Source organism: Rhamphochromis sp. 'chilingali' (genome assembly GCF_963969265.1).
Source record: "Rhamphochromis sp. 'chilingali' genome assembly, chromosome: 10".
NCBI lineage: Eukaryota > Metazoa > Chordata > Actinopteri > Cichliformes > Cichlidae > Rhamphochromis > Rhamphochromis sp. 'chilingali'.
The window spans coordinates 31,526,851-31,547,644 of record NC_137937.1 but is presented as its reverse complement, the minus strand read 5'-3'; the positions used below and the strand labels follow the sequence as shown (position 1 = coordinate 31,547,644).

Below are 20,794 nucleotides of genomic sequence, written 5' to 3'. Positions count from 1 at the left end.
GGATTTCCTCACTCACTAGATTGCTCATTTTTTAAACCAGTCCTGTCATAATATGCCACACACTACGTTTGACTGTCAGTAGAAGTACTAACAGTTTACTTTCCTGCAGCTTTGTATTCATCGTCATCACAGCTTCACAGCTCGTCTGTGAATTGCTCTTCCGTCATGGATTGCACCCTGTGATGATCTCTGATCTCTGCAGCTCTACAGAACATGTCACAAGTCCAGAAACCCTCATTTTTATCTTGTGCTTTGAATGTGCAGCAAGAATGAGCCAACATCAGCTTCCTGCTCCCCTTCTGTTTACTGCAACAGATGAAAAGAGAGCAGAGTATTCTGTAAAGACGAGGGCTTAGCTGATTTGTTTTGCATTGTCATGAATTGGCAAACTGACTCTTTATAATTAGCCTGCCGCAAAGCCAAGCAATGTTTCAGGGCTTGCAGCCTGTCTCCAGTCCCCATAAAGAAATATTTGAAATTAACAAAAAGCAGCTTCCATCTGGTAGAGATTCACAACTTGGACTGTGTAGCTGAAACAAATTGTTGTATCCCTGTGGTCAGCATAGATCTGGCATATAGAACAGATGCTCAACCACCCCCAGGCTTCCATAAAAACACACAACACCAACATACACCTCTGCGCATCCATTCCCTCATGTCATACAGTGACTCACACTGTTATGGTGGAATAGATGCAGGTGGATTCAGTCTCCCCCAGCATGCTTTAGTGCTGGAAATAATACAATATGGTATTTTAGCTTTTTAAAAGATTAAAAAAATACATGAAGAATCACATCGAAATGGGGCAGGTGCAGGACCTAACACAAACAGGCAACAAAAGAAGAACATCAGTGTCTTGCACAGTGCTGGGTTCTGGTTTTCCATATATACTGCATGACAAAGAATGTAAAGATCTGAGCTGCCCTATTCTTCACAGTAATTCACACTGCAGATATGGAATAGTTTGGAATGTGATTTTTGCCTTCTCCTTGCATAAGCTGCTTTCTCTGCCAACTGCTAACAAGTACACAAGCTCAGCCTGTTGATTAAAGATTAGGAGGTTTCACTCTTCTTTTCATATCCTGGATTTTCATTCATTCAAATCTTAACACTTTTCTGTGACCAGTGCAAGAATTAACTTGAAGTTTGAATCCACCTGTGCGTATCCGTGGGGCAAAATTACAAAGACATCAAAAGTTAATGGCTCTGGAAACAGACACTGACCATTTATACACTGTAAGTGGAAATAAATTGCATCACCCTGCCCTAAAGAATGTCTGAATCACTGAACTTCCCATGAGGATAGGTAACTATTGTTCACTTCATTTGTTTTGTTTTTGCCCTAAGTCAGAGACAAGAAACTCGATTCTGAAGACTTTCCATTATCCAATTCCCCACAGCACAGTCTCGCTTATTTGAAACCTTACTCCTGTGTAACAGTGTATCAGCAGCACCTACATATGCTACTTTCAGCTGTGTAAGAGCGATTCTTTGTTTTTCAAGGATTTAGGTAGTTCATCCATTAGCAGTATCTGCAAATGTGACGAATGATGTGTTTGATTTGATTATACCTTGACTTTAAAACAACAGTGGACATCACAGCACTTCCAAGACCTTATGTGACTGTACAGCAGCAAGTGATACTGCTCAGTAATCTACAAAGGCCTGAAAGGGGGAACTGTTTCTTTAGCCAACCTGTAAATTCCTAACAGATTGAGCTTCTGGTTGAAGGCCTTGTTTTTGGAAAAGCAGCTGAAAGAAGCTTGTAACACTGCAGGATTTCTTTCAGGCTAAATACATTAGCAAATGGACAATGGGGTCAGTGATCCGAGGTTTACTTGTAACAGAGAAGCACAAAGTCCTTATCGAAGGAGTCTGTGAATTACAGTGTGACTCGTGTTTGCCAGCTTATGCTTAGCCAAGCGTTATGGTGTACCACTTTGTTCTGTATTGAATCTACTGCAAACGTGGCTGTTAATATCATGACACCCCAATTTAGACATCTTTATTCTAAATGTACAAACACCACAAACAGAAGCTTATTCAGTGTGGTACGGCAACGCCGGATAACGTCTGCAGATGTAATCTTCAGGAACACCAGTCTCATTTATCTGTCATCCGCTTGGGGATTCGAGGAGCGCCTTTATCGGGGTTCCGCAGAAAGGAATTCGCAGAGACTGCAGATGAAATATGGACGGGTTATTTTCAACAGAATCACTACTGGCAGCCTTGAGAGGAGGAGATAATTACCACTTTGACAAGCTTTGATCACAGGTACAGTTATGCTCAGAATGTCTATGTGGATAGAACAATGAGATGACGGCCCTGAAATCCAGATGAGTGTGGCCTAGTTTTGCTTCTTAGATTATGAATAGAAGTACTGTCTAGCGCATGAAGATGCAAGAACTAACAAAATAGGGGTAGTTGATGTGGCATAGTTGACTGTCCATAACTCTTTTGATTTGTAGAAGTGGAGAAGAGCTACTGCAATGCTCTGGGGGAAAATGTTGTGGGTAAGTCATCCACTTGTAAATACTGTGGGTGGAATGAATCACTGTGGTTTCTTTTTTGTCAGAAGGCAGCAAATTATTCAATAGAATGACAGATGGATCAACGAGCCTGGAGTCTTGCTGGAGTCGATTTTAGCGAAGTAGGTGTGGAGTCACGAGGGGTAACACTGGTGGGAAGTAGGGAAAAAAAATCAAGATGAAGATGTAACCTTGGCATACAGAAATAAGGTTCAGTTCATTGATATCTCTTCGAAAATGCATCCAGACCAAAGTAAACATGCCTCCCACACTACCTGCCAGAACTAAACTGAGATGCAGTGTTTCTTAGCAGGGCCACCCAGGTATAGGAAGGAAGAGCTCTTTTTGTTTGTGTGTGTTTGATGGTCAAACAAGTCAAATGAGTCAGGTTTTGCCTCTCTGACCTCCGGAATGTAAACAACAAACCTTATGAGTTTTCAAGTCAGTGTTTTGTTTATGTTACATAGTTTTTCAGGGTTTGCGAATGTATTCTTCCACCCCTGCAGGACTCATTTATATTTTACCTCCTCCTGTATCCTGCTCATTAGTCCTGCACTGATGTTGTTCTCCTGGAGGCTCAGATGCCTCAGTGGAAACTGTGTCCTGCAAAGCAAAGCCCCCATGATGTCATTTCCTCCCACATCGCTGATGCAGTTCTTGTCTAAATCCACCTGCTGCAAACTCATGTTCTCTTTCAGCATGTCAGCCAGCAGCCTGACCCCGGGGTCACCCAAGTTATTTTCGTCTAGGATGATCTGAGTCAGTGAGCTGTTTCCTTTTAAGCTGTCAAAAAGTTCCTTCCAAGCTGCCAGATCGGCACCGCTGGTCTGTGCTAGCCCTAAATACTGAAGATAGGAATGGGATCTCATATATGATGCTAACACTTTCACCCCATCACTGCTCAAACCATTTCCTCCAATATCCAGCTCTAAAAGTGTAAAAAGCCTGAAAGAGCTCCATCCAGAGGGCAGCTGAGGTAGCATATTGTGTTCTGATGGGAAAAGCATAGCCTGTTGGATAGCAGCAGCTGCTCTTGCTGTTTGTTCCTGCAGCTCAGCTATTCCGTTCAACAGGGTCAGCACTCCATGGTCACGCAGTTTGTTCCCAAACAAGCTGTAGAGAGAGAAAATAGAGGTTACTGTGGAGATTTATTTTTGAGCCTCCATGAACCGCTCACTTGAAAATGTAGCTGTGTGCACCCTGATATTAAGTTTTCTCTCATGTGACATCTAAGTTCAGGCAGAAAGCCTTTTTTTTTTTTTTTTTTTTTTTTACACCGGATGACACTGGATGACACAAATGGTGGATTTTGTGTGTGTGTGTGTGTGTGTGTGTGTGTGTATTTTTGTTTTGCAGTAAAATGGAATCTGCAGAAAACTAATTTGTTACATCTTTTCCTGTTGAGGGGTTGATGTATTTGGTATGTTAAATGCAGATTTAAGGCTTTTGAATAACTGAAGAACTGAACTGGTGCATTTGGGAATAATGCTGAAATATATTCATGTGTTTTCACAGGTAAATTATTTTTAAGCCCTTACAGGAATATCTTTGCCTCTATTCCCCTTTAAGAGATGAAGATACACTTTTCATTGGCTGTATTAGAAATAGTCTGCCAGCTGAAAATCTCATCTCATTTGTTTAATCTGTAAAAAGTGAAGTCTCAGAATAATTACGCAGAGTCACAAGCTTGACTGTCGCCAACAAAGGCCTTCTAGAAATAGAGGGGCCGGTCTTTCTCACCACTCTGCCGCTGTCTCGATAATTTGCCTTCACTTACCGCTTGTTTGTGGGTCTCTATGCTTTAAGTTTTGGCTTCAGTAAATAAAAACAATCAAAAATCAGTTGACTGACTTGATGATTAAAAAATATCCAATATTTCTTTGCCTTTAAAAACTCTTGGGTCACCTTTGCTGTTTGTTTTATTGTTTGCACTGTGAAGCATCAGTCCTTCAGCTGTGCAGCAACTGTGTTCTTTACTTGGTTTTAAGCAGTGAAGTTGTTTTTCTAACCAAGGGAAGAATGCTTCCATCATACCCTTTGGTTGTCTTCTGTGGTTTAAAACATATTTTGGTCTTGCTGTTATCGACAGTGTTTTCCTGTAAGAATGGGCGAGATTTCTAAATTGTTTTTGCTATCATAGCCTAAAGATGGGCTCTCTCACTTGCAAGGACATCTCTTTAGACCTCGTGTGGAGAATTCCACTGGAAAGTACCAAATACAACTTCATCATCTCCAGACTTTTATCTGCCTAATGCATCACAATAATAATAAGGAAACCAATTCAATATAAGCTGCTGAAAATGGGGGACTGTGTATAAAAATGGCTGAAATTCCCACACAGTTAATGTGATACTTATATATCCATTACTTTGGTTGCTGTGTTTCTTGGATTTGCTGCATTTTTATACTATCTCTTCAGTTCCGTTCATATTCCTGTCTCTCTCTTTTTAAAAAAAGTGATATTCAAATGCTTTTAGATGGGGGCATGTTTTCTGAATTCTAATGTTATTCTTTGTCAGATTTTGATAAGACACAACTCAGTGGAGCGTAGGACTTACTGCAGGCCTTTGACCTGGGGCTTCACTCTCAGAACGTCCAGCAGAATGTGAGCACCGTAGGGGCCAATGAGGTTGAGGTTGAGATTGAGTAGTGTGACTTCAGACAGACTGCTTTTTAGTGACCCCGCCAGGCTCAGCAGAAGGTCATCTGTGAGGTCCGTGTTCCTCAGAACCAGCTGCTCCACCTCATCAGACATGCTCAGCACTGTCATCATGGCATGAAGCTACATTTACAAACCAGGAGAAAGTCACAGAAAACTGTAAGTCCCTCTAAAACGACAGTGCGGGAAATGAAACTGTTATAATGCAGTGTCGCTATACTGTTATCCATAAGAACAGTTTCTTACTGTGAAACTAGAGCACTGTGCTGTGTGGAATATATATTTTATATCTGTGAATTCTTCTTTTCTGTAATCTTGTTGTAGAGTGGTGCAGAATGCGCGAGCACAGAATTGCAAAGATATGATACAGACAAAAACATATTACATTTAACTTCTAAGTTACCTCAATTACAAGAGAAGCAGCTGTTATAAAAATACAGAAATCACATTTGCACAAGTGCAGATTATTATTTTGTCCTTCATACAGAAATGCATTTTGCATCTGAGCCCTGAGAGGAATATTAACATTAAGCATTTACTGTTTGTAAATGTGCGCAACAGCACACAATGTGAGATGTGTTGTCGGGTGGGAAAGAGATGTGGGGGAGACAGGTGCTGGAGGTTTTCTAAACACAGACAAGATGAGAGTCCGGAGACATATGGTCTGGCTGTCCGGCCACGTCTACTTTGCCATTTTGCTAGACCTTGAGGAATTTTTCAGGAACTGTTGGAAGCTTTTTCATCATGATCGGTATGACCGAGTGAAATGCCTGCCTGCCCCAGATAAAACTCAGCGACCATTTGAACAACTCGTCTTTGTATTCAAAGCCCAAATAATAGAATAAATCCTCTGAATTCATCCAAATGAAATAAAATCAACATTTTATCTGCCAAATCAGTGTTACATGCCTAAGACATATTGCCACCTTTCTGTTATCAGGGTAGATTTTACATGTTGGACAAGTTCCTCAGGGGGGACGTTTGTGCTTAAAAGCTAAAAATATGAAGCAGTAATTAAAAGAGAAAATGGTGGCACTCAATAAAAGCCTGTGTTTCTCTCTGTGTAAACACTACATTATTTAGTGAATAGCTGGAACATGGTAATATAGTCAGAGTGTGGAAAAACATGAACAACCTTAAAGCTAGTTGAGAAGTGGGACAATGGAACGTGCATTACTTTAATGGGCAAATTGTTTTTTAATGTTGACATTTCATTATATTATTTGGCAGATACAATTCCTGCTCTGACAAAAACACAGAATGGAAGAATCTGCTTGAATCGAGGCTTTTGGCAGTGATTTAATGCCAGGAAAGCTTCTGGCAAAAACACAGTTTCACCACAGTAATTTGTGTTATACACACACCTGTGCCTGCAGGTCTTGCTCTCTAACGGACTCTTCCGTGCCAGCGCTCTGATTAACCATGTGCTCTTCTTCCTCTGGCTTTCCATCATGCTGCAGAATGGTGTCACTTTCTGCACTGAGCTCCACATCTGAGCGTTGAGCTTTGGGGCCCGATGACAGCCTCTTCTGGAGCCGGCACCTCTCCAGGACTTGGCATACAGAAAGAAAATTAATCAACTCAGGTGCAATAAAACCAACTGTCCTGAAGCCAAGTGCATGCAGTGATATTGATATCCGCGGTTAATTTGAAAATGTAAATAATAAAATCTAAAATTCAGTTTGTGCCTCTGTTTGAGCAATAGAGAAAGCAGATCAGCTAAAATTTATGCACACAGGCATGTGTGTATCTGCATAACCTCTCCCACACGTCATCCGTCTTCCTTTAAGTAGACATTTCTCAATGCATCACTTTCTTGCAAATTCAACCTTTTTCTGCTTAAGTGTATTATGTAAATCAGCTACAGCTCTCCAGGGGGATTCCACTTTGGTCCTACTGTGCTGCGGTTTCTTTACTCACTGTTTGCCTTGAACCAGTGATGTTTGCTTGGGCCTTGCTTCAACGCAGCACTCATTTCCACACATTCTTCATAGAAGTCCTTCAGCTTTTCCCCATCTCTGTTTTTCCCATTTGATCCAAGGCCCTTCTGTTTCTCTCTGTTCTGCTTCGTCAGTGCTTCCTCATCCTGCAATGAATCTTTAAAAAGAAACACTCTTTTTCTTTTCTGTTTTCTTTCTCTGCAAAGAATATTAAATGGAGATACCACAGGCAGAAGGCTTGAAGGTCATCTGTATCTCCCCTTGAAAGGCCAGAAGATTCTATTTTCCACTATTTTTCCATCTTGTCTTACAGGAATCAAACCAGATAAAAATTAAAATTTGCATACCGGGAAATTTGCTTATCATGTTCGATGGCGGCTGCCCCGTATGCAGGATTGTGACAGGGCTGGTTGCTCTGTCCTGCTCTTGTCTGGCAGACAATGCCTTGTCTTCAAATTTTTCCATCACTGTTGACCTCGTTGAGCTCTTGCCGTCTTGTCTCTCTTCTCCTCTGTCATTTCCAGCTGTCTTGCCTTTGCTCTCCTTCTGATTAGTTTGACCCTTGCGTCGTTTCTTTTTGGAGGTCTCTTTAATTCCAGCTACAGGAAGGTCTTCGCTGTCTGTTGATCCTCTGCTGCCCTCCTTGGTGTGTTTTCTTGTCCTCCTCACTGATTTCTTCACAGGTTTGGCTGGGATAAATAGAGGGGATGATGGACATGACTCGATGACGCCTGCTTTGGAAACATTAGAGACAAAATGAGAAGGAAAAAATGCTTTGTGAGACATCTTGTCTTTAAAGTAGTTGATCAAAAGCAAGGACTGGGCCTGATATCAAAAAATGTTGATGAAAAGCTTGAGGAAGTAATGGAAAATTGAGACCCTCATTTCCAGGCTTAGTACCATTGCCAGTGCTCTGCTCGAGAGAAAGATTTAAGTTCTCCTTTGCGCCGTTGTTCAGCTGCTGGCTAGAGCTGTATTTGGTTCGGAGACTTGTGCATCTGAAAGGGATGGAAATGTGCTTTCATTATATTCTACCTACTGTACCAACATCACCCCCTGATCTTGTAAAATATGCTTCCTTTTTCCTCAGTGTCCACCCACAACACATTATATCTGCAAAACAATGGATTTACCCAACATGTTTTGACATTTGGTATTAAATTCTCATTTTTCTGCCAGTGCCATGCTGTCTGTCTCTCAGAGGATGTAATCTTACCTGTAGCAGGGTATCCCACCAGCCAGCCAAGTCAATCTGAAGCAGCTCTTCCTGCCCTGCTGGAAGCCAGGAGTGTAGCGGTACTCACAGCAGGAACTGATCCTGGTCACCATGATGCCATTGACATAAAAGGAAGCACTGAATGGGTAACCTCTATGTCTCTGAGACAAAAACTGGAACTGCTCTGAAAGATACAAGCAGCACAAATATTAAGATTGTAGATATTGTTTGATCTTTTTAGAAGGTAGTCTTGTTTGGCTTTTCTTGCTGCAGGTCATCACATTTGGTAATGGTTTCTTATGCATTTGTCTTGTGTTACAAACGGCTTGTGGTCCACAAAAACAGTGGCCAGGTGTTCTGCACTTCCTGCAGTCTCATGTGTCACACAAAACCCTCCTGCAACACACAGCTCACATATTCTCTCTCTTTCTCTCTCTCTCTCTCTCTCTCTCTCTCTCTCTCTCTTGCACACACACACACACACACACACACACACACACACACACACACACACACACACACGGAGCAAAACCCACAAAAAGACTTGGGGCCAAAACACTAGTCATAATTGATAGCATCACTGGTTGCATTTGGAGATTGAAATCACTTTTATGATTTTAATCAAATTTTACTTTATCTTTGCTTATTGTCATCATGTGGTGATGTTTGGCAGTGCTTCTATCTTTAGTTAAACACTGTGTTCAATCTTTTGCTGCCTCAACTGGTTTAGTTTAAAAGTAGGCCTAAAAAGCACAGAGTTACAGCGCTAGTCTACCTCAAAATCACTCTGCAGATTCTTCTTCCTCTGGCCTGTAGCGTTATTTATTCATCTAAATTGCTTTGGATTGAGTTGCCCAGTTTTTGGTGACATTGGCTGTAGAGATACAGTATCAGACTTCTGTTAAAAATCTTGGATCCAGACAGAACTCACCTTGTGGTGCTCAAAGTGCCAAAAAATACATTTGAGATGTTTACCAGCAATGTGTTGTTTCAGAAATTATGATTCAATAAAAACAAACAAACACAAAAAACATTAACTTTGGTGTGAGCAGTTTCATTCAGGAACTCTTTTCTCTTTTTTTTCAACTATGTCCTCTAACCAAACCAAAGGAAGTAATGTGGCTAGCTAATGTTACAACGCAGACAAGAAGACACCAGAGTCAACAGAAGTTCTTAGAAGACACCATCAATGTTAATGTTGTTTGCTTTGTTGTGCACAAGCTTTTTGTTGGGGCTAGACCATAGGCTTCCCTCAGCTCAGTGGGATTGGCAGGTGTAGTTCAGTGGAAGGAAAATAGTTCTCTGCATGCTATATCTCCAAAACTGAGTGACTCACACTGAAACTATCTAGATGGATAAATGGAACCAAGGTCAGAAAGACAACATGTTTATTTGATTTTAGAATGAACCTCCACTTTGACAGCACTGGAAACATACCACATCCTGGTTGGCTTTTGCAACTCCCATTTGGGAATAGTAACATTAACTTAGAAAGAGACCCTTTTTAGGTGCAATCAAGAGATGCAATACTCAAAACAGGACGCAGATCCAAGTGCAATTTATGTTGCAGTTTCAGCCATTGATTGGTGTCTCAAAATATCTTTAAAAAAACAGATATGTCAGACAGTACAAAAAAGGCTATTTTTTCATTTTATACTATCTATTTCATTTTATTCTGCTTAGTCAATTCAAAGACAGTGGGAGGTGGAGTCTATCCCACCAACAATAGAGCGAGAGGCAGGGTAAACCTTGAACAAGTTGCCATAATCACTATTTAAAATGAACTTAACTGGAAACAAAACATTATGTCAAAATGTTAGATATAACTAAATCTGTATGTAATGTCACTGCACTCTTGCCATCAAAATCACATATCACTGTATATAAAGTGTAAAACCAATGCAATAATAGTCACGACATATCTCATTGACTTTGTTGGATCGACTGTTTGGATTGTGCTTCTGTGTATTGTCTGCTCCTTTGTTTTATTCCTACCAAGGATTTTGTAAACACATCACACATGCAGTCTGAAGCAGAAATCCATAACCTCTTTCTTGCCTGACTTTGAGATTCCTTCCCTGGAGTGATGCTTGTACAGTGTATATCAACATGTACCGACTGCAAAGATGAAATAACTTGTCTTGTCTATTGACGTTTTTTATGCGATGACAGTGCATCAGGTCACACATCAGCTTTTTATTGGTGTTCGGCTGAAATTCTGCCTCAGGGCAGTGTTCTCATCATTCTCATTAAAATGTTGCTTTGATGAGGAATTAAGCTTGTGGCAGTGGACACTTTAATGCCACTGATTTCTTTCTCTTACTTTGACCCCCTTAATGGCAGAAAACACCTTAAAATCTGCAAAAGGGAGTCAAATATAAAGAAATATAAAAAACGAATTTCTGAATCATTGTTGGCCATTCAAACGATACGGTTTCAGCTTTAGCAGTTCCTACCGCCTGGAGTTACAAGGCCTTTGAAGACACAAATATTCTCTCCTCCATTGACTTGCTGGAGTACTTTCAGTTCATCCTGAGTTGACCCAAGCCCCAGATTCCGATGTCTTTGTCCAAGGTAGGTCATTGTCACAGTGACATTGGATTTCTTTGCCTCTTTTTGTGCCTTAAGGCTGCTCTGATAAGAAGAGGGCAGAACGTGCACAGTGTAAGAAGAAGGGTTTAAAACATGTTTGAATTTGTTTTTGTTGCAAGCAAAATATCAGCCTACCTGTTTTGCTGTGCGACCTCCTGTTTTCTGAGAAGCCACTGAGGAGAAGGATCCTCTTCGTTTGTCATATAGGTAAGGGCACGACTGACTCAGACTGCCTCTGATTGAGTTCAGGCTTGAAGCCTTAGCTGTGATGGCTGGGAGATAAACATCACCTTTTCCAGGTCTGCTAGAATGGGCTCCAGGCTCAGTCAGCTACATGAGACGATCAGAATCAGAATACTTTATTAATCCCTAATGAAATGATTTGGTTACAGTTGCTCCAAGACAATAAGAACAGTAACAGACTGAACTAAATTAAATAATGCAATATATTACAAAGTTACAAATTATAAGAATACAAGATACATGCAACATTTCAAAGAACAGTTTAAAAAGAATACTTTATTTTTTCATAGCTCATCAATGTTATCGAAAGAAATTATTTACAGTTACACTACATTCTGCTTCTCTACATATATTGGTAGCCACAGATATCTATGGCAGCAAAACATAAATAAACAAAAAAATAAATAAATAAAAATAAATAAAATACAAGGTGTTGTAAATTTTCTGTGTCTCCCTCTCCCAGTCTGTTTGTATTACTGTCATTCCCACCTATGATAGTGTAGCTGGCATTGTTTTCACTCTGTGGCTCTGGGTCTGTATCAGTTAAAATATGGTCCTGGAGACACCTACTGGAACTACCTCAAGGTCTGTTTTGAACACTTTCACATGTCTGTCTGCCTATCGTTGCCATGCAACTGCATCACAACTGTGTTTGATAAGACATCAAACTTTAACTGAGGTTAAAAATAAATAAATAAGTTTGACGACAGGTATTGCCTGACCAATGAGTATTACTTACTCATGTAATAATAATGACATGTTAATAGGCATTGCACACAGGCATAGTAGTCAGTGCTGCTGTCAAGGAACATAAAAACATGTTAAGGTGCTTCTTCTGCATCATGGTTCTTGTTAAACAGCTGGAGTTGCTTCGTGGGAGCCCAGGGCTGCTGTCTGCTGCTGCAGCTGATAGTTAAGTTTGGCAGAGAACACATTTCACTGCGGGGATCAAACAAAGTAATGCTTTACTTATTCTTTTTTTTTTCTTTTTAAATTCTGAATGACTTTTGAATAGACAAAAGGAACAAACTATTTAGTAGTTATAGTGTAGGAAATGACCTATTTGGTAAAATTTCAGTCCTGATGATTGCCTCTTTGATCATTTTTCACCTTTAAATCTTAAAATTTGAATTAACTCAAGACTGAAATGCTGCTACATCCACTGTAATAAGCAGGTCTGTTATATGATGGGTATCATACCAACACTCTTCTTATATATTTTTTGTGTGATTTCGTATGCAATCCATGTATATATTTACTCACCAGACACTTTATCGGGTATAGTTTTTCAGTTGCTTGTTAATGTGAATATCTAATACCAACAACATGACAGCAGCTCACTGCATTTTGGCTTATAGATATGGTCAAGATCAGCGGTTCCCAACCTTTTTTGCGCCACGGACCGGTTTATGCCCGACAATATTTTCACAGACCGGCCTTTAAGGTGTCGCGGATAAATACAACAAAATAAAACTAGTACCAGTACCGAAAAAAAGAAGATTTATTCATAACACACGTGAAAAGAGCCAGGAAAACCGAGTTAACGATAAAAACGATAACAAAATAACGCTGAAAACCGATAAAAACCCTGAAAACCATACATTTCACACCTGAGCCTCAATTCTCGCGGCCCGGTACCAAACGACTCACGGACCGGTACTGGTCCGAGGCCCGGGGATTGCGGACCGCAGGTCAAGATGACCTGCTGGAATTCAAACTGAGCATCAAAATGAGTGAAAAAAAGTTATTTAAGTGACTTTAATCATTGTGTGATTGTTGGAGAATGGCCCTATTAAGGTAAATATATGAAGGGAGCAGCAGTTTGCTAGGTAAAGGTGCCTTCTTGACAGGGGTGAGAGCAGAATAACCAGGCTGCTTTGAGCTGATAGGAAGCCAATAATAGCTCAAATAACTCTTGTTAAAATCATGGTTTGTAGAAGAGCATCTCTGAATGTACAACACGTCAAACCTTGAAGCAGCAGCAGAAAATCACCCTGGGTGACACACCTGTCAACTAAGAACCAGAGATTAAGGCTATAATTTGAACAGGTTGACCCAAATTGAGCAATAGAAGATTGGAAAACTTTTGCCTGGTCTGATGAATCTGCAGCAACTGTTTGATGTGTCATGTCAGCACGGACCAAAAGCTGTGAAGAAAGTTTCCAGCACCATTTTAGTCCGACAAAAATTAAGGCAGTTCTGAAGACAAAAGTGAGTCCATCCTAATACTACAGTGATCCACCTATAAATAAAAAGGCTGGTGAGTATATTCTTTTTTTGTCTTATTTTTGAGTTTTGTAATTTTTTAAATTCTCATTTAAATTCACACTCAGTAAATAAACTTTGCAAGTAGAGATCTCAGAGTTTACCTGGTCATAATTCTTAAGCAAAATAATAAAATTATATGTTAGGTTCCTGAAGTTTGCATGCGTCATGTGTTGGGAAAAAGGGACTTGTTACTAATTTCATCAAATTAGCATGCTGTTCAAGATTTTTCCGACCTTGTAGATCTCCACAGTGTCTGGATTCTCAAGGAGGAGAAGCTTGCTTTTTGCTCTAATCAGACTGGCAATGGAATGGATCATTTTAGCATCTCTAGGCTGAGCTGGGATCTGTTTAAAAAATATTCAGAAAAGGAGAACGTTCAGATGCAATGTCAGCCATGGATCAGAAACATGCCCATAGAATGACTCACAGGAGTGTCTCTGTCTCCTCCGTGAACTCCTCTGTAAAAGAGATCCTGAAGAAGAGTCTTGCTGTTCCGTCTGATTCTTCTCATCGACTCCATTCTTCCAGCAACACGTGTTTTTGAATATATACCGTCAAAGGTTTTCTTCCACCTTTTATAGTTCGTAAGAGGAAAAAGTGTGACTATCACAAGTTAAAGTAGACACCTGGAACACTGTAAACACTTTGTGGTAAAATAATAATGAGGTAAAGGTACTGCTAATCATTCTTCAGCCAGGCTGTTGACAATGGTGCTTTTATTTCTATAATCACTAATTTTACAATATTACCTTCAGGGTATAAATCAAAGATGTGGGTAGAGATTCAAAGGTCTGTGATCATGGTAATGTATTCCTATTATTACCTTCCTGAGCTGTACTGTTATGGCTCCCTAAAGGTGGTATTATAAAGTTTTTTGTGTGAGACAATTAAATGAAAACCTGGGTGGAAGCAACAGAAAAGCTCTATAATTTTCACAGTGAGTAGGATGTATATTATAGTTTAGTCAGGAAAAGATTATATAAGGTCCTCGGGTGAGAGTCTGCAGAAACAACTGTACGGGGACCTTCTCTTTTCATTTAAGTTGTAAGGTCACTGTGATCCTGCAGCTCAGTGAATAAATCGAGGCAGTCTTTGCTGGAAGTCCATTCCCCATCTCAGCACCTAATGTGTTTTAAAAAATAATACAAATATGATAAATCTAAAACTAAGAAGGCACATCTTAATTCACTAATAAGCTTTCTTTTTTCTTTTACAGCCTACCGATGAATTTCAGTATCTGTAATCTAATCGCGTCATCCGCAGCCATGTCATCTGCTGTGCTGAGTGCTTCTGGGAGAGGAGGTAGCAGGCACGCAGCCATCCCCCTGAGATTAGTAGCCTGCGTATGCATGAATGCGCCCCAGCCTCCAAGACTAAAGAAATTGGTCTAAAGAAGTGTTTCTTTTTGGCAGTCTGGTTTATTGTCTAAATGGCTATTCTTAATGGCCCATATGTTTTGTTTTAAGCCTTTAATATAGCTAGAACTGAGAAATACATATACAAACAAGAAGCTTGTTTACTTCTTGTTTGCATATGTAAATAGATAGATGACAGTGTGATGTAGCATCTGCAGATGTTTAACCTATGTGCTGTCTAATCTGATCAGATATTGTAGTTTTGAGGGCCATTTAAAAAAAATATAAAACTGAAAGAAACAACATCTTACTGAAAAATGCTCCACTATAAATAAAACATCTTTATTTAGGGTTTTACTAGTACTATATGTATGCAGTACTAACAAGATATTAAATCATGTTTAGCATTTTTACTTGTATTGTAGTAATAATAAATTCATTATACATTACTAAATATATTAGTTTAGAAGTATTCATAGCTAATTCCTAACACTATATTTACATTTATTTTTAATTCTTTTTTTTAGGTTTACCTCTTAATAATTATTTTAAATGTCATTATTAACCTAACTACATTAGTACAAATTAAATAAATAAATAAATGCCCTCCATACAAAATAAAAATAAAATAAAATGGATTCTTTCTTATTCTCCATTATTTCTTATTGTGTTTTAAAGCTACAAATCACAGGAAGCACAGCAAGTACTCAAAACATTATTACATTATGATGTGTTTAAAATCTTTCTTCTTTCCTCACTCACCAATTTTTCTCATAAACCCAGAGAGGATAGAGAATCTTACCTGTTGTCTTGTCCACGTATGAAGCTGAATATGTGTTTGCACCTGGTGATGTGATATGTCCACAGCTGCTGATCTCCTGTTCTCTGCTCTCTTCACAAAGCCAGTGACACCTGAGCAGCCGACGCCTTTGGCACATAGTCCCCGTCACCTGACATTGGTACCTCATATATCATTAATCGCCTCTGACCTTTGCTTTTCGCATTGACTGCCTGTGCTATTGTTTAAGTCTTTTCTTTTCTTTTCTTTTCTTTTTTTACCAACCAATTAGAAAATGTAAATTGAGGAGACTGAACACAGATTCATAACCGTGAATCACTGTCACGGACCCAGTTCCAGGGATTCGGGGTCCGTGAGCAGTGTGGACTACTATTGTAGTTATTATTATTATTATTATTATTATTATTATTATTATTATTATTATTATTATCATTATTGTGGTTGTTGTTATTATCATTATTGTGGTTGTTGTTATTATGGTTGTGTCTGCTGTCCTGTTTTTCCGTGTTGGTGTACTGTCAGGTGTTTAGGGGTGTGTGCTTGTGTATGTGAGGGTGCGGTCGTGGCAGGCACTTTTAGGCCTGGTGGGTGTGGCCCTGCCAGCTGACCGGTCCCACCCAGGAATCCACACACACCTGGCGCCGATCAAGCCTCGTCAGAGGAGCTTCAAAACAGTGTGGCTGAGAGCTCCTCGACGCTGGATCGTTGAGTGACTTCCCGTCAGTCTTAAGTGTATTGTGCAAGGTTAGTGCAAGTCTACTGTTAGGTTTTGTACTCACGGCTGCCTTTGGTATGCGTGTTTCCTCAGGAGGAATTGTGGCGACCAGGAGGCAGCACACGGAGAGTACACAGGGAACGGAGACAGAGCACGGAGCACGGGATAAAGGAGAAGACACGGAACGGGAGTTGGGATCGCACGGGGGGATTTATTGTTGTTCGGATTGTCACCACTGTAAATAAACACTGTTGCACTGTAGAGTCCTGCATTTTGGGTCCTCCTTTCCCCACATCCCCACGGTCTGCCAGCGAGACCGTGACAATCACTGCCACTGATTTCAAAAAAACATTTCCACAATTTGTCATGAGCAATTTTTAACAAATTTGCTGCAAACAAAAATGAAGTATGTTACCACAAATGCTCCATCCCGCATCAACTAGTGAAACTAGGTGATCTCTTCATTACACGTTCTGCACTTGGCATTCTTTGAAAAAGGGCTGCACTTGTGTTTTTTAGCAAATGCAGTCTGGTTCTTGCACAGAGACCTCCGGGGTGGAAGGGGATAGAATGATTGTTACAGCAACTTTTACTGGAATAGGATTTTAATCAAACTTCTCGGCAACTTTTTTTTAAAAACTGATGCCACAATTTTCTGTACTTGTACTTAAAAAAACAGTTAGCAAAGAAAAAGGAAGTGATGATAAACCGCAAACATGATAGAGCTCAAAACATAACCAACACACATATCAGCTTATTCTGGAGCTTGTAACCAAATTACATGGTTCATTAGCAGCGGCACCAGCTGTCATAAAGAGCAATGTGAACTCAGTAAGCATCACTCATTCGCAACAATTTTAACAAAAATGGACAAAATTTCAAAAGAAAATAATAAATTGCTTCAGAACGAAATTGTGATTATTCAAATGTCACATCACCTATTATTAAATCTGTCTTAAACGATTGTGAAGGTGCCCAAATGAGCAGTGAATAGTCATCCTTGCCATGAAGTCTTTTCAGTAGAAGTGTTCATTACATACTTTTTATTACACATTAATTCCCAAAGTATTCATTACAATTCACTTTAAGCTTATATAAGGCTTTGTGAGGCAGTCTGATAATCAGTGAAAGTGATCTTTCAGACTTCCACCGTTTCACTGGAATAGGATATCAGTCCTTTTTGCCCGTTTGTACTATAGATAAGGTTTTTGGAGCAACAAGGAATATGGTGATAAAAGACCCAGCTTTGCAAGATGCTCACTTAATTTTTAAACTCAGTCTGCATTAGCCTCAAATGACCTTCAGATAAACTTTTTTGTGTGTATTTTTTCACTGAATCAAAGGCTACAGACTTTATCCACTTACAGTTAAGACACATCAGACTCATTAGAAACAGATCTTTAAGACACTGGTGTTGCCAAGAGGAATAATTTCAGCAAGTAAAAATAATATTTCAATGTTTGTTGTTGTTTCAAAGCACATTAAAAAAAGAAAAAAAAAAGAAAAATTATTATTTAAATCAACACATTCTGGTTTATTAGTGCCATTTAAGTTATAAATGTTAGCAGTGGCTTAAGAAACATACTAATGAAATATGAAGGGTTGTGTGAGACAGTCACACATGTGAACATCATCTATCCAGATGTAAAGCACAATTAAAAATTAACTGAAATTTAAAAGTTTTGTCAGAGACCTTCTACATGTATGTCTCCTTTCATCAGTTCACCAGAGACTGTAGGCATTCCCATCATGCACTGTTATTGTTATATAACAGTCATTTTCCTGATGTTTGCCCATAAAGACCTGCTCATTCTCTCGTCATCTCTGCTCTGTGAGATGTCTGAATGGTTGCACTGTGCGCACGCCTCAGCTCTCTCAAAAAGCCCGATCTGCCAAGCGAACACTGGCTCCACGCAGTTTCTTATGTGCCGTGGCACATTCAAAGGGCCCCCGGAGGCCACCAGGCTCCGTCTGCCTGCTGGATCCATTACATTCATAAACTGTGTTAAGATTCAGTATTGAGGAAGGGTACAAGAGGTGATCGAAGAATAACCACACCGATCCGGCCGGGTGAAGTCAAACGATGATTTTAATGAACACACGTGTGGGAAGACAACTCTGTACGCAGACAGGAAGTAGTCTTCGACTTAATCAAAGCATGAACAGATATTTTATAGCATCAGGGTTTGTTTACTGACGCCCCTTCATGCGTCACCAGTACATTTTATACATAGATCAGATCAACATCATCATGACTTTTCACCTAGACAATCATCTTCTATTTTCATGGCGTGGTACTTTCCGTTCTTATCTTGTTCCTCTTTCTTGCCGAGACACCAAGAAACGGTTCCTCTTTTACCAAGACAATTTTGCAGTTACAGCCAAACATAACTAACCTCTTCCTCTAAATAAATCTAATTTAAAGTGTGTGTGTGTGTGTGTGTTGACCTCACATGCTCTTTGTGTCACCTCTTCACCTACTGTCTGTGTCTCGTCCTCAAATGCTCTTTCTCAATTCACCTGTTGCACTTCTGACCTTTTACCAGACCAGAAGCTCACTGAGACTATGTGTATGTCTTCTACTAAATAAATGTTTTAACCAAGAACCTCTACTAAAACCTTAATATAAAATGACCTGATATAAGTGTTTTGTAAGCATGTATTGCGATTCCTTCTATGGCTCCAAGTCACTTGCACAATAGATTGTCCGAACATCGCGCCGAACAAAGCTTCCGACCCCCAATTAATTGACCGAGCTCCAACTCTTTAATAAGCACAGATATGCATTGTGTATAAAATAGTCATAACTGCTTAAGGCCTTCTTAAAGCTATCTGTTACATTGTTAAAGCCTCGTCTTAGGAATGCAATATCCATGCTGCAGATTATATTATTAATGCAATGACAATTATTTAACAATAACAGTAAAATAATTTCCCTCCTCGACACTCCCTCTTTTGACCTCTGGAACACCAGAGGTCACAATACATTGTGTCCTCACGCAGACCCTTCTCTGGTGGTCTCGAACCTCGAGATCTCCAGGATCCTCGCCCCTCCTGTGGTCGCCGAGATCGATCTTCTGCAAAGGAAACAAAACACCTTTTCTTGCATCTCCCTAACTTATCCTATCTGGGACTCTTTAATCAAAAGCCTGATCCTAATTATCTTCTTAACTTATTGACTTGTATTTACTCATCACTTTAAAATTCTTTAAGCGCTGGTTTCACGTCCAGCTGCTCGCTCTACTTTCCCTTATCTGATCATCAACATCCTGTGCACAAGTTGTCGCTGCTGCAAGTTAATCTACTCCAAAAGAAAACAACCACTTTAATCAATTAAGTTTAAGCATATAAGCAATTACTCCTGTATACATTTCATCATAGCTAAATGCTGCCTTGAAACAACTCCTATGTGTTAACACTAACTTCATTTTAAAACCTCACATTTCCTATGTTATCACCTGTTTTGGTATAACCTTTTTATTTCATTTTGCTCCCTTAATGTAACAATACCTTCTAATTCTAATGTATCAGACTTAACCAAAATATATGCTTTCCTTCCTCTTTGGTCCTTCTTTAAGTTCAGTTAAAAGCTAAATGAATTTAGGGCCTTTTGCCTGGAATCAATACTGTCATGTGTGTTTCTTAACTCTGTGTCTGTAAGCGTGTGCAATCCTTCATGAACTCATATTATCCTCACAGTAGATTGGCTAATCATAGCGCTAGCCAAAGGCTCGTGACCCTCCAGAGACAAATTTGAGCCACAACTCCTTTAAAAGTATCAATCATGTCGGTATAATCAATCACGACCTCTTCTCCTGGCCTTTCTGGCATGAGAAACTTACCAGCTTCAGGTTTTACTGCTGGCTTTGGGTTGTGTGCCCCACAAATTAGGCACGTTCTGGCCTTTTCCAGTATCATCCTTCTCAAATCAGGATGCCACCATCGGCACAAATTTCTCTCCATCTGTTTCACTCCCACGTGACCAAGCCCGTGAGCCTCATTCACCTTTTGTTCCGCCATTTTGGCCGTTAAAGCGGGACGCCCATCTGGCCCCCTCCACAAACCGCCATCTTGCCAGGCTCCTTTGTTTTCCCACACCCCCTTTTCCTCTGGGGATGTCTCCTCCTGAGCCTGTCTAACTTCTTCCATGCTGTTAGTGCTAACCTCCTCTTCTGGGGTTACCTGCACCAGTTGTCTCTGTCCTTTGTAGCCCGCTGCTTCCTTTGCGGCTTCGTCAGCTTTCTGATTTCCTCTTGCCACCATACTGTCTGCTTGTGAGTGGCCTTTGCATTTTATAATACTTACCTCGTCTGGGTCCTCCAGGGCCTTTTTATGACAGATGGGTGCATTAGTGGCCGTTCTGAACCCGGCTCTCTTCCACTGAGCCAGTTCCACATGAGCTGCTCCAAACGCATATGCTGAGTCAGTGTAGATGTTCACTCTCATGTTTTTAGCCAACCTCAGGGCTCGAGTTAGGGC

General features: G+C 40.1%; 1 protein-coding gene across 1 annotated transcript; it reads right to left on the bottom strand.

The window, feature by feature from the left end:
- Positions 1-1,908: 1,908 nt before the first annotated feature.
- On the bottom strand, positions 1,909-15,631 carry LOC308404520 (uncharacterized protein). Its single transcript, XM_080894597.1, has 12 exons — positions 15,604-15,631; positions 13,874-14,018; positions 13,680-13,790; positions 11,071-11,265; positions 10,800-10,977; positions 8,344-8,527; positions 8,028-8,125; positions 7,475-7,858; positions 7,108-7,284; positions 6,552-6,739; positions 5,087-5,310; positions 1,909-3,641 (listed from the first exon to the last, which is right to left on the bottom strand). Exons 2-12 carry the CDS (start codon positions 13,964-13,966, stop codon positions 3,038-3,040), a joined length of 2,436 nt encoding a protein of 811 aa, XP_080750723.1. The 5' UTR covers positions 13,967-14,018; positions 15,604-15,631; the 3' UTR covers positions 1,909-3,037.
- Between the last annotated feature and the right edge of the window lie 5,163 nt (positions 15,632-20,794).

Excerpts from the sequence above, each read along its gene's own strand:
- LOC308404520 (XM_080894597.1), bottom strand. The coding sequence starts at position 13,966 with ATGGAGTCGATGAGAAGAATCAGACGGAACAGCAAGACTCTTCTTCAG. Across the intron at positions 10,978-11,070 it reads GAGGTCGCACAGCAAAACAG|AGCAGCCTTAAGGCACAAAA; the intron begins GTAGGCTGATAT and ends TCTTCTTATCAG. Across the intron at positions 8,126-8,343 it reads GGTGGGATACCCTGCTACAG|ATGCACAAGTCTCCGAACCA; the intron begins GTAAGATTACAT and ends CATCCCTTTCAG.